Genomic DNA, 14,847 nt, shown 5'->3' with positions numbered 1-14,847 from the left:
CTCCCCACTCTCCAAGACTTTTCATTCCTTCTCACTTTTGTACTTAGAAACTTTAGGAACTTCAAGTAAAACAAACTTGTTTTTCTGACCATTTTTTTCCTTGATCGTTATAATCACTAACATATGGATACCTAAGTGCAAGGTACTATTCTTATAATACAAACTTACTTTAGATACTGCTTACCCCATTACCTCAAAGAAAAGAATGCTACTCAGGATTAAGCATGTATTTATTTTAGTTCAGTTAAAACAAACATACATTGTTTCATTGAAACGGTGTAGCACTCTTTGCCAACAAGCCATACTAGAATTGTTGGCCTCTAACAGTACAGTGGGGATATTTACACTATATACACAAAGTTAACATACCCAGGTTCTTAAAGGTCTTTCATTACATTAGATCACATTTGATTTCATTACACTAGATCACATTTTGGAAACTACTGCATTTTGAAAATTTAGACCTTATTTAAAATTTAAATAAGAGATCTAAACTTGCACCAAGTTTTCATGAAAAAATTTGATGTTCGGTTTATTGCAAGGACAAGTTAAACAAATATTTTGTTTTTAGTGTTTGTACACATAATTGGTCAATTTTTTTAATATTCAATTCTCTGTACAGGTAGGTACTTTTGAGACAATTTTTATAGATACATAATATGAATTCATCAAAATGCAGTTAAGAAACTTACAGGAATATATACACTTGAACCCAAGACCCAAACCTGACATTATATACAATATATTTACAAATACATATGGACAGACAATATATGTACATAGATTATCATAAATATTGAAAAATAGGTTAGCTTTAATGGATTAATGCTGTTCTATAAATAACATTACAGTTATAACTGAAACATCCACGGAAGACAGTAATGCAAAATGAGGTGACAAGACAGTGGTTTTAATACTGAAGACTGCTCATTAATGGGAATTCACTGTTCAGGAACCTCAAGGCAGACAAGGTAGCTCCAAGAAAATCATGCACTGGAATTTACCACTCGGCAGTTGATTTTGAACCTCAAACATGCGAGGGTTGAAGGAGCTTCCCCATATTGACTTGCTGTGAGAAGAGGATTCTTTTTTTTCTTTCATTCCTTCCTGGTTGCCACAGTATTTTCTCCCATACCAAAAAAAAAGTCTGTGGAAAACAAGTCTTTACTTGGTATTCCCTGGCAGGTCTTAGGTACAAAGTCAGCCAACTCTTTCCAGGAACTCAAGCAGAAGTAAGTGCCAATTCTTGGTCTGAACTAGCGGTGAGGTTCTGGATTCAAATGGAGTGCCCAAAGCCCAATTAAATGAAAGCAGTGCTGTAGAATCTGTCTTCTCACTGCGTATTTCTAGATGGTCCCCAACTATTTCATCTTCATAGAAACAAACAAAAATGGACCATTGGTTTCACTCAATGTAGCACTACAAGACGTCTTCCAGTTCTATAAGGGTCTTTAATTACGTATGTATCTTGTCTGTAAATTTAGTCACATATAATACAAGAATGTGTAACAAAAACCATGTCTGCCACATATCCGGCCCTTACCTAACAATGTTTAGTTTAAGAGACAACCTTAGAGCCAGATGACCAACTGATGATTCCATTATTTGCTTCCCCTCAACCACTTAATGGAATTATGTATATTAGATCTTAGACATTATGCCTGATGAGCAAAGTACCACATTATTTAATAATATATTCACCATACACTGTAATGTACGATAAATGTGCTCTTAAAGCCAAGTTTCAAAGTAATGTTTTCACTTCTAAATGGGATTGAAATGGAAGGGCTGACATGCAGTTGGACCAAAACAACTACTTACACTCAGGTTGCACTGTTTTCCCAAGCTAACCATCTGTTGGATGTAAACAAATAATTCTACGTTGTACAAGAATGAGATGACAATCCAGTGCAAGTGAGTTTTTTAAAAACTTCCTGCACGAGAAACCCAGTGGCCTATACAAAGAGAACTTATATCATACCAAACATCGGTGTAACTTGTGAATTAGACCTCTACTGTAGACAAACATGAACACAACTAAGCCATAGACTGTCAAGTAATTCACACTTCCAGTAGATGAGCATTTTGAAAAGTTGTACTCTCTGGATAGAATAGTTTTGGCCTATTGCCATCAAATGCCCATTTTCCACTACTGGAAGCAATGTCCAAAAAAGGGCTGGCCCAAAAAAAGATCCTGAGTTGTCAATACAACTCTGGAGACAGATGCAACTGAATAAACCCTGTTTTACCCAATTGCACTATTTGGTACCTCAAAATTAGTTATTTTATTTCCCACAGAAATATCTGCATTAGCTTCCATTCTAGTAAGTTGAAGACATAAACATTTCAGTCTGAATGAACCAAATTATTTGGGGACAGAGAAGAAAAGTGATGAACCAAGTTCATCTGATTTGGTATAGCAACAATCAATTACCCTTTAAGTAATGGTGAAGTTTAAATGAAAAAACTATGCTCCTAATTCACGGTACAATTTTTCATTACATCGTTTTCTCTAAAAATTATTTTGGGTAAAAAAGTATTTGGCTTATTACGCCTACAAAAAGGCAAATCATTTCATAATACTAATATTCATTTTTAAATACCAATGAAATTGTTTTACGGAACTTATTGACAACTGTTTCTGAATAAAGTTCAAAAAAAGCAATTTCTTAAAAGTAAAATAGTGCTTCTGAGGTCTTTAAGTATTTTTGGTACAAAAAATAATAGTGTTTTTCTCAATGGTTATTTCAATACTTTGCTGTAAATTAAGAATTGTTTTTCACATCGAATGGTTCCATTAGGCACATTCAAGTAAAATCATAAAATATCCAAGTTAAACAATGATACAGCCAAACATGTGGCTTCATAAAAGTTAAGAGTTCGTCCATTCTCTGGAATGGAATAAAATTGTCACTTCCCTTAACCCGAGACTCGTGGTTTTGTTGTTCATATCCATTTCTAACATACAGATATAAGTTTCTTAAAAAAAATTAAAAAAAAAAAAGAGTTCACTTATTCTGCACTCAGAAGAACCAGCGAGGAATCTGCACTTCAAAAGGAAGTGAAACTGAAAACAGGTGAAATTTCATAGTAGCTGAGTTGACTCAACACTGGCATCAGAGGGACTGAGTGAGTGGTGCAGGTTAATGGCCGCCTGCAGAGGCATTGTGTACCCAATCCAAAACAATCAAGGCCATGCTTCCGATCATCACCACTATGCCACTCAACAGGAAGAACAGTGCCTGCAACGAACACACAGAGAACACTGGTCAGCGAGCAACACAACATACATCCCTCTTTCTACTTCTTGAAATGGCTCATAATTACTGAAGTTACCTCTATTATCTAATGTTCTACTAAACTAAAATTACAACTTGCTAAATATAAACTGTTTTAAGCAATCAAGTTAGCTATAGTGCAAAATAACTGTACTTTTGAAGCCTTCTGAACTTTCACACCCTTTCATTCATTCCTTTGTCTCAAATGAAAAGGGAATTTTCTTGGTGAATAAAGTATTTCATATAGAGCTGGACTGTTTTTTTAAACAAATTTTTAGAGCACAAATTAAGTCACATAATCAAACCCAAGTCATCCTAAAATGCAGCCCGAGTCAAAGCCAGAACTCTTTCTAAGAGACACTGAGTAAGTTTACTCCTAATCCTACCCTTCCATTACTGCCACTATGTAATTTTGAGTAAACCAAGATGACAGTTGTTGGTTTATAAACAATTCTACTTCTTTAATCAGACCAGAACGGTGGTGGAAAATAATGACTGAAAAGCAGTCTTTTTCCTAAGTATCACCACCAGGATTCTGGTACCAGAATCATATTATTTGTGGTTAGCACATCATATTCTTTGTAATTAGCTGTTACTATACTTTAGAATAAGTACATAACAGTGAACACGATGCAGTGAAGGCCCGCTGCGGCTTTGCTTTGAAGATATCCTCATTCGACTAAACAGCCCATCTTTTTCTCTTTTATACACTCAGTACCCATTTTAGTGCCTGTCACACAGTAGGCAGTCCAAGAAACACTGGCTGAATAAATATTGAAAGCTGGGTCAGCATCTTACTCTGCTCATCATCTATATTCCTATCTCCAAAGTATCTTATAACTTTCTTGTAATTAACTTGAGTATTTATTTAGATGACAAGCTATCTTTCACCTCCCCACCCCAATCTTTCATCTGTAAAGTATGTTTACTAGGAACTTAACAGCAAAACTACATCAAGTGACAGCTAAAAGGCTAAAATTAAAATTAGCTGGGAGAATTTTTGATATTACTAGTCATAATCTTTCACTCACCCCAATCTTTTGTACAGATTTCATAGGTTCTTTCTTCACTAACTTGATATAGAAGGCAGATGGAAGAATAAAAATCAACATAGCAGCTGCAGATGCACCTGGAAAAGAACATTTACCATTTCTTGAGAATTCAATGAATCACTTGTCATTAATTTTTTTAAACCTTAAAATCCTTGGTATTTGAATCAACTTTGATACTTTCTAAAACTTACCAATGAAACCAAAGATATCTCTAATAGTTGGGACAAAGATGACAAGCATATTGGTAAATGCCAAGATAGCCACTGTAATGAGACTATGACGCCACCAACTGAAATCTTTTGAGGCACACAACAAGTGAGTTATGGAACTCCGGATCTGCACAAAAATAAAATAAAATGATAAATTTTTAAAATCCAGCTTTAATTAATGAAAAGAAGGCCCAAGTAATAGGGACTAGATCTAAAACAGCAACTATTTCTAAAGTAAAATCCTCTGCTGCCATTTTCTGAACATCTGAACACAAAGATCATTCTGTATCTTCAATGACACAAAAATGCCCCAGGATGTTTTGAAAATCAACAGTTTATTTTTAAAAAGCCCCTTCAAAACCATCACCAACTTGGTTTTGCTCTACTGGTGTTTCCCTTTCCCTAGATGATGAAAATCTCACAAATCTTTACATTTAAAAACTCACTTCTACTGAAAGCAGGGCAGGTGATTACTTACCGGGAAAATAACTACTGGTACTGTCAGAGTGACAGCCACTAGCACAGCCAGACGGACAATGAGAAGAAGAATATCAGTTCCCACGACAGCAGAGTAGGTATGAAGCAATTCTGACTCAACATGTTCTAAGAGGAAAGACCAAAAAAGCTTTAAGTGTGTTTTCTCTGGCGATCAAGTAGAAAATTTTTCAGTGAAATTTGTGCCACAGTTATTAGCTACTCACAAAATGATTCTAAACTAAGAGGCTAATAAGATTAGTTTGGAATTATGGTTAATGCAATTAAAATAACATTGAAGGAAAATTTTTCTAAATACCACATAGAGATTTAGCCACATGATTCCCATTAAAAACAACAGGAGCTAATCAGCTAAACCCCATGGTTTGGCTTACAGTTTGTGTGTGTGTAATACAGTGTGAAAGTGATGAGAGAGGGGACAGGCAAGATGAATTTAAAGGCAAGAACATCACATACATATGCCATCAGATGACTAATGATGTGTTTTTGAACCTGGATTCTGGAGGTTACTGATCAAATACAATGCAGGGAATTCTAAGCTCTAATTTTAATTTCTCATCACAAATATGAACTATATCAAAACAGACTGAATTTTTAAAGTTATGGAATTCTATATAGAAAAGCAGTTTTTTATTTTTGTGGGGATAAACTAGGTATTATTTACCGTAAAATGTCAGGTATCCAAAGAGGGCAGCAAGCAGATACATGAGAAACATAGCAAAAAATGAAATCTTGGACACATTCATCATTCTTCGACGGCTGCGGCTATGTAAATTCAAAAGAAAATTCAAATATGTATTTTAGCAATAGTTATAGCAGTACTCTAAAATTTCCCCAACAAATCTATATAAAAATAAAGTACTCACCCTTTCAGCTCTTCATAGATGGGAAGAATAGCAGGATGACAGACAAATGAAAAGGTCAGAATTGGCACAGCATAGACAGTCTGGAAAAAAGTGAGGATCTATTTAATATCCGATGTAACAAATTCATGTGGTGTCACAGTTCGACAGCTTGTATTGTATATAAAATCTTAGAATCAAAGTCTAAAATAGTTTCCCTTACATAAATAGCTTCCATTTTTCTAATCTGTTCAAGTATAATCAATATCCTAACTTCTGAATGTGTCAATTATTAATACCATATGATTACCTCACTTCTCAGTCTATTTTAAGATACAACCAAAACTTTTTCACAGTCTTCAAAAATTCACTAATTACATGCTTTCTAAAAAGCACCTATTATCCCTCCTCCCTTTACCCTTGGGAGTTATTTTAAAATTTCCAGTGAATGGTTGCCCTCTTCCCAAAAAGCTTCCTTTGTGAAAATAAACATATTTAGTTACCTGTGAGTTGAAAATAAAATAGCGTGGTCTGCAAGAATCATCTTCAGTCATGTTAAATGCCAAATCAGATGGAAAAGATATTGGCTGTGTTAAGGTGCTGTTTATTGTTTCATTAATTATCAAAGCAGCTTCTACAGGACAAGGAATCTGAAATTTCTTGCAAATCACCTGAAAATATATTATTTTGCATTTGTTAAAACTGAATAACATGACACAAAAATCATTTTCTAAAAAAACAAAACAAAACAAAACAAAAATACCTACCACAATCAGAAAGAACATCATACACAATAAGGAAAGGCCACTGGTATATCCCAAATATCCTAAAAGGGGGGAAATATCGGTATTAGTTTAATAAAATGGGTTCAGGGTAAATATATTTTCTTCACTGAGTAACTCACTCAATTCTGCTAGGAAGAGTTTAGGCACTACAGTGTGGGTGCAGTATTAAATTTCTAATTCTTAAACACTAAGATACGAAATAATTTAAATATACTTGTTATAACCAAAATAATAAAAACCATCATTTGTACTATTACTTACAAAGCACAAGATATTATGTCAATGAAATATTCTGGCTCCTTTGGAGCAATCCTGCTAGGATTTTGAAAGAACTATAGGGTCTTGCAAGCTGCAACTTGTAAAGCTATGTTTTTAGGGCTTTTTATCTCTCATTAATTTCCATTAAGAGAAAACCAACTAGCTGGTGAAAAGTTCATTTCAATTCTCTTTAGAGATGGGTTTGCTCACCTAAATTTCGCAGCATCGACAAAGGAAGAATGAGCACCAGTGACACCAACAGGACCAAATAGTCACCATTAAGATACCACAATCTGAATTAAAGAAAAGAGAAACATGATGAAAACCAATCACAAATATCCTCAGAATAATATACGCATGTTCTAATAGGACTCATTTTATAGAAATATGAAAACAAACCAAAAAAAGACATATTTGGAAAAAGTATCCCTTGTTCAAGACAGAAATAACTTTTCAACTTTATGTGCTAGATGAATATTCACTCAGGTTAGAAATGGGGTATGAAACAGTGTAACTTTTGTCCTACTGTTCGCTCTGGGAAGGCTGCCAGCTGATTCATAACACAAAATGCTTCTTAAAGGGTTGATACTAACATAGAGAACAAAGCTGCTTTGTAAAGCCAGTAATCTTATCTTTAAGCACTTTTAGAAAAATTGTACACCAACTCTGTTATAGCTTTAGCATGCAATTTCTGATCCTAGAAACAAGGAAATTTTAAAACAAGGTTTTTTTCCCCAGAAATTTGTTAGCAAATATATTTACTAAACATTTCAACAACGAAATTTTTTTCATCCTTAGATAAAATGCATAGGCAAAAAATACAAAACTCAATCCCCTAAACCAGGACTTATTCCAGATTTCCACAGTATGTTGTGACACTTTGAACCACCCTTTACTCAAAAAATAGTCAACAGATCCCTTTTGAACTTGACAGAAAATATTACCTATGTTCTCTGAGAGTTCTAGCACTGCCTTTTCCTTTTTAGGTAATCATGAATTAGACCCTCTTTTAAATTACTATTTTCAAATACTAACTGCCCTGTAAATTACCTTCTATTCACTTTGGCAACCAAGAGTCCACAGAAAACTAATACTTAAAGATCAGCTTATTAAATTAAACTTCTAAAGCCACGCCAGAGATAACCATACCTTTCTATTTTGAGGTAATGAACTATATGCAAGTTGGGAAGTAAATTATCCCTCTCCCCATGTTTGTTTTAGATAAAACCTGTTAGTCCATTGGGATGAATAATTGTGCTAGAAGAATAAGGTTTCCACAACATGGCCATACATTTTTTGGCACAGGTTGAATATCTCTCATTCAAAATGCTTGCGCCCAGAAGTGTTTCAGATTTTAGAATATTTACATACACATAAAAAGATATCTTGCGGGCGGGACCTAAGTCTAAACACGAAATTCATTTGTTCTATGTACACCTTTAAACACATGGCCTGAAGGTAATTTTACACAATATTTTTAATAATTTTGTGCACCTGTCACATGAGGTCAGGTGTGTAGTTTTCCACTTGTGGCATCATGTTGGCACTCAAAAAGTTTCAGATTTTGAAGCATTTTGGATTAAGGATGCTCAACCTATATTCTGCATTAAACAGATTAAGTTTTAAAAATTTCAAACTTACAAAAGTCGGACAGGGATTAACTTTTAATGTAATTCAAAGATTCAGTTGTAATTTAGGTTGGTTATATATTAAATACCTATAATTTCTTCTTAAGTGTGAATATAAAGACAAAAAGGTCTAGAAAACCTGTTTTCACACAGTTTAGAAATGAGATATCCAGAGTTACAGGGCTAGCTAGTATCTTTTGGCCTTTTGTTCTCAAAACTTCAAATCAGTTTATGGGGGACTTCTTGGTCAGTTTCAACAGACACAGTTACGCATAATCTACTGGTAATCATTTTGTATCCAACCTTGATAAAATTTAGCTAAACCATTTTATACTATAATTGTTTCTTAGGAGTAACCTTACTTAGCACCTACCCAGTTGTATCTTCAATGTTCATTAATGCCTTGATCACCAAAGGTAACTCATATTTCACTATGAAGAGGTAGCTTGACATAGCTGGAGGAAAACAAAATTATACCATTACAAGTGCAAAATGTGGTATGTGACACTAAAACTCACGTGTCACCACTGTGTGCTACAAAATAAGCAATAAGTCTACCCAAACTGTCTTTTAAAAAATTCTTACCTCCAATGTTCTGCATTGTAATTGATCCAGAGGCTGCAAGCTTTCCAACCAATCCAAATGCCTTATGTCCCAATTGTTCATATAATAAAGACCCTACAATTGAAGAACACAGGAGCATGAAGCAAGTATAAGAGGAAGAAAATCATAATAGGTATAAAATGTTTTAGAAAAAAATCAAGAATGTTAACATACCTCCTTCATTGGCAGTCTTCAAAAGGAGATGAACAGAATACAGGGAAAATATTGACACAAATGTCAAGAGAATTCTGATGAGAGAAGGAAAAAGGCACAGGGTTATAAACCAGCACAGCTCTACTCAAAGACAACACTTTTTGGTTGTTTAAATAACATTATATACGGAACTTGTCCTATTTATGCCAAAATGCCCCCAAGAACTGTCATTTTCTCTCCTGCTAGCTGGAGTGTCAACATTGTCTCTCATCTGGCACTAAAAACTTGCATTGTCTCTGGTGATAATTAGTTATGAGCAAGGACATACCCATTGAGCCAAACACAGCATGAGATGCCAGGAAGCCCAACTACCTAGTGGTGGAGTTATGAGACTTGTATTTTGATGGTGGCAACAGAATTAGCTGTATGCTTGCCATTTCTCTGCGTTTTAATAGTTTCCATTATCTGTAAAATGTTGGTAATACCCGCCACTAAGCCCAGCCCACAAGGTTCTTGTGAAGTTCAACTGAGATAGGCTCAGGAAAGGTCTTGAGACCGCATGGACCATACAGATAAGGAGAGGAATGGAAAGGGGGAAACGATACTAACATTTTTAAGTGTCAGGCACTACAAGCTTTACTAATAAGTAGGCACAAATCAGAGAACTAACCACTGTGATGATATACTACATCGAACCCCGTGGTGAGGAATACAGGCCCAGCATTGTCACAAGTTAAACAATGCCAGTGCTAGAACAAGTAGGCTATTAGCACAACTGTCTGTCTCCTTCCTTAACCCCTTCTCTTGGACTGAGCAGGAAAAAACAAAATTAGAATAACAGAAAGGGACTAAAGGGAACCTAAAGTCATCTAGTTTTCCTTTAGGGTAGGGGTTCTCTCTCCCATACCCTTTCTCTCTCTCCCTTTCTTCCAGCTTCACTTTCCTTCTACCCAGGACAGTCAAGAGAGACAGTACTTTTATTCCCTGGAATAAAAGAACCAGGGAAACTCACAGAAAACCCAGCAAACAAGGCGACAGTCACATGTACTTTGATTCTCTATGGGCAAATTACGTACAGTACCAAGAAAGGTGCTAGCAAAGAAACTAAGGTCTATTAGTTAAATTGAGTGAGTGACATTAAGCTATCATTCTAATGCCAGAAGTTTCATGGGGTCTAGATTGAGGTGAGGTATCAGCCTCCCCACTAATTGGGAAAAAAGTTGTTGGTTTAATTAAGAACAATTAAACCAAATTAAGTACTCCATGTCTTACACTGAAATGACAAGGGATAAATGGACTTTATAACCTCTAAGGTCACTTTCAATCTCAAGAGTGAATCTACTTAAAAAGGTTAGCCACACAGTGAAGTGAACTGTGGCAGCCATGTGGCTTGTGGCCCATTTACCTCTATACCTCTAAATATAATGAAAATACTGATGAATAAAAACTCACTAGCAATCTTGATATTGTTCAGCCATTTATTAAAACAATTAATCAAAAACATAAGCACCTATTAAAGTATAAATAATTCCAAGACTACAACGGTAATATCAGAATTTTGCTTTCACTATGAAACAAAAGGTACCATTTTTATCTCATTTGAATTCTGTACTATAACCACATTGGTTGTATTTTAATTAAAACTACCTCCAGTTTTTATACTAAGAGGTAGGAAGGATTTCAAACATTTAACAGTGATGCCATTCGAGTTCCCCACTAAAAACTTTGAAATTCTAGGATTCTTTCTATGTAAATGTCTGGTTCTTCAGGGATTTTTAAGTGTTACCCTATTTTTTTCTATCTAATTGGCTTTCTTGATATTGTGCAGCAAGAGGTCTCAAAAAGCCTCATTCTAATGAAACAAGCCAGACTGAATCCTAGCTTCTACTACTCAAAGCCAGGCTTAACCTCAGTGTGGAATTTCACAAAGCAGAGCTTTGCAAAGGTCTGCTTTTCTTTTCATGAACATTCTATCGTGCTAGAGAAAAATAACTTGAGTAGAAGGCACCAGTCAGCTAACTAAAACGCATCTGTCACAAAGGGACAATTCCATGCTATGTACGTGTGGTTTCTTCATCTGCGCAATGAAGGTATTAAGTTACACGATCCCACACAGATATTGCCCTAGCTAGGAGTCCACAGGTGCTTAAACTGAATGGCTATGACAGAAACATCCCTGAAAAATACATGCTCAAACCTGCATGTATTTTTGTTTTGTGCATTTTTCCTCAAAATAAGGTCATAAGACATATTTTTCCATCATATTTTCCAAGGGTCACTGATCCCATAACGTTGACAACCACTGCTCTAAAGGCTTCTTCTGTACCTCGAAAATCCTATTCAAGTATTTATGCTGGAAAGCGCAGGAGTAACTAATTCTAACTGTGCAATTAGGGGGTTTTATGTATTTATTAAAATATTCCTTTTTTTTTTTTTGCCACAGCATGTGGCAATCACACAGATGTGAAAAAAAAACAAACCCAAACATTAAAAAAAAGCCCAATACGGATTGCTTTTCAGTGTCTAGAAAATTATGACACACTTAAGCTTATGTTCCAAGCTAAGTGAATACCACCACACCTTATATATTTATAAGAATTTTCTTTTCCTTACGTAAGGGGCCACAGGTCCTTGGAGAGACTTTGTTAATTTACCAAACCAATTTGGAGGCACTATGCTTATTGACATTTTTAGCTTCTGATTTTGCCAGAAGAAAATTTATAGGTATCCTGGATTAATCAATAGTTCTTTTTAAATACTCACTATCTGTTACAACTTTGTTTTCAGTGTTCCCATTGACTTAAAAGATTTCTGGCTTGTCAGTTTTAAATGTTACCCTATTTTTTTCTATCAAATTGGCTTTCTTGATATTGTGCAGCATGTAGTAGAATAAAGAGATTTTGCAGTTTCTTGTACTTTTATTTTTAAGCAAATGATTTTTAAGTCAACTACTTAAATTGTAAACTCAGTTCCTGGAGCCAAAATATGTTTTACCATCATATTAACTGCCCTGCATGGCAGACTCACTACTTACACATACTTACATAAAAAGAGCAATTCCAGTATTAGCCATGGCATAAGAAAGCCCAAGGATTCCACTGCCCACAATCGCATTGCTCAGATTAAATACTGACATTCCAAAGGAAGTAGTACCTGGATGCTACATAGAGGGAAAACGATAACCAAACATATAACAATAATTAAATGGAGAAAACCAGCTTTGGGCAAGTCAGATTTGAAATCTAAAAGTAAAACTATTCTTTTACTCCATAAAGCCACAGATACACAAGTTATTATTTTAAACTTACAAAGTCTGTTTCATACTTCTTCTTCCCCAAATTCGATTCAAGTAAAAAGTTCTGGTTCTCAGGATCTACATCTGCATAATGGCTGCAAAAAATATACCCATAAGTAATTGTAAATTGGTTGCCTTCATATAAAATAGCACTCGCCCACAGTAATTCTGTTACACCTTTACTGAAATGTATAAACATTAGCTAGGAGTCGACTTTCCCACGATACTGTCATTACAAGACAACCGGATACTCTTTTAGAGATTACACACTCTCTCCAAATGCTACAGTAAATTAAAGCAACAAAAGTCGAGTCCTAGGTAACCGCCCCCCGCCCCTCGCTCCGCAGAAGCCGTTTTTTTAAAAAGTGCACAACTTCTCCCACCTTTTCAGAGCAGCTTGCTTGCTGGGGTAGGAGTAGTTGAAGTCGCTGTTGGAACTGTAGCTGCTGCTGTCCTCATCCGGAGAAATATTGAACCTTCCCATTTCGGATTTCTTCATGCTGAGCACTGGGTGGGCTCGGGTGCAGCTCACAGCGCCGGGCTCCTTTTGTCCTTGGCGGTGCACCGAGCCGCGCGGCCGCCTGCGAAGGTAGAGGCGGCGCGTCAGGACCGCAGCGCCCGCCCGCCGCGGTCACGTGACGCCGCCGGGCGGCGCAGCGCGGCTGATTCATCCCCGGCCAGGCGAGTGGAAAAGTACCAGCCGCGCGCGAGGGGCGGGGGCGCGCCGAGGGGCGGAAAAGTACAGACGGCGGAGCCGCCGAGAACAAAGATGATCCCACTGCGGCCCCTTCTCCAGTGGTTTTAGTATTGCACCCTCTCCATTGTCCCGAGCCTGGGCGGAGGGGGCGAGGGGGCTCTGTTTGGCTTTCCCGCAGCCGCTCTGGCCGTGCATGGGCACGCGGGGCGCACGGCCCCCGTTGCTAGCGTGGGGAACAGAGTGCCGCGTAACCTCGCACTGCCCCGAGCCCCCAGAGGGGGAAATGCCTCTGAGGTAGATAGCACTCCCCCAAGGACGCGGAAAGTGCTGACACTACCCCTGTTCTCTCGAAAAGGGGCGAAAGCCCGCCCGGCGGCGAGGGTTTGTTTACACACGCACGCCCGTGCCCTGGAGCACACCCGTCCGCGGCATTTGGCCCGCGAGTGCCTGGCCTGGCCCGCCCCTCCTATGCCGGGAAAGGAAACTGATGCAATATCGATCCTCGGTTGTCAAACGTTCCCGACCCTTCTTCCCTAATCTTGGCCTCTGCTATAACAAGAACCCAAGCCCACTTCTGCCGCCCCCAGAGTCCTAGTCCCCAGAACTTAATAATTTTTTTATTAATGCAAATCAGTCATAAGACTTGCCGCAGCAGAGCCGCGGACCGGGGCTGGCTCCCCTCCCCCTAACAGGAAGATGCGGCTCCGCACCGGGCGGGCACGCGGCCCTCGCCCCGCGTTTCCCCGCACGCCCCCCCGCCCCGTGGGCGGCAACCCCCTTGTGGCTAGCCAGGGTCTGCTAGCCAGCCAGGGTCGAAGGCTGGTCCGGCCAACAAAACGCCCGCCCCGAAAGGAAACGGCCCCCGCAGCTGCCTTCGGGCTGCGGCCCCTCCCGAGCGCCCCTCCCCCACTGCCACCCGAGCCCCGCGCCCTTTGCACAGACGTCCCCCGGACGCGTTACCTCGGTGGTCTCCGCTCCTGTATCCGGCAAACCTCACGCACACGTCTTCAATGGGTCTTTATCAGTCAAATAAAAATCGTAAAAAACAAACCAAAAAACCCCCAAATCCAACAATAGGCAAGAAATATAATTTTAATTAAAAAAGGAAATGGCAAATTGCCGCCCCAATCCTCCGGCGTCCGCCGTGTCAAGGGAGAGGTGCGAGTGTAAGGGAACGCGTGGTCGGGCTGCCAGCGGCGGTGCGGGAGACGCGCTCCGGTGCGGCTACGTCGCGAGGCTCTGGAGCAGCCCCGCGAGCTGCGGGTTATAGCGGCATCCGGGCGGGCGCGTCAGGGGGCGGGGCCGGGCGCCAGGGTGCCTTCCCTTTGTGTATCAACACCACCTGGGCTCCGCCCCCCGCCCGCCCAGCGCGAGGCCCCGCCTCCCTCCCCCCTCCTCTCCCTCCCCCCGCAAAGGCCCGGCGCTCCGCGGCCCTCCTCCCCCCCCCACCGCGGCCGACTCGGCGGCCCAGCCCCGCCCGCGGGCGCCCCCCACCCTCCAGCTGAGCCAAACCCCACTCGCTCCAGCTTCCCGGACAGTCTTGAACGACCCC

General features: G+C 39.0%; 1 protein-coding gene across 1 annotated transcript; it reads right to left on the bottom strand.

Annotated features, from left to right (window-relative positions):
* Positions 1-212: 212 nt before the first annotated feature.
* Positions 213-14,583, bottom strand: SLC38A2 (solute carrier family 38 member 2). The gene is made up of 16 exons (XM_045553966.1): positions 14,256-14,583; positions 12,982-13,179; positions 12,612-12,693; positions 12,348-12,463; positions 9,325-9,398; positions 9,133-9,225; positions 8,921-9,002; positions 7,130-7,212; positions 6,644-6,702; positions 6,380-6,547; positions 5,901-5,980; positions 5,699-5,799; positions 5,018-5,142; positions 4,522-4,666; positions 4,310-4,407; positions 213-3,242 (listed from the first exon to the last, which is right to left on the bottom strand). The coding sequence occupies exons 2-16, from the start codon at positions 13,095-13,097 to the stop codon at positions 3,144-3,146; spliced, it is 1,521 nt and encodes a 506-aa protein (XP_045409922.1). The 5' UTR covers positions 13,098-13,179; positions 14,256-14,583; the 3' UTR covers positions 213-3,143.
* Between the last annotated feature and the right edge of the window lie 264 nt (positions 14,584-14,847).

The sequence above is a fragment of the Lemur catta genome, chromosome 6 (assembly GCF_020740605.2).
Source record: "Lemur catta isolate mLemCat1 chromosome 6, mLemCat1.pri, whole genome shotgun sequence".
NCBI lineage: Eukaryota > Metazoa > Chordata > Mammalia > Primates > Lemuridae > Lemur > Lemur catta.
Note: the sequence above shows the minus strand (reverse complement) of the source record. Positions and strands in the feature narration are given on the sequence as shown.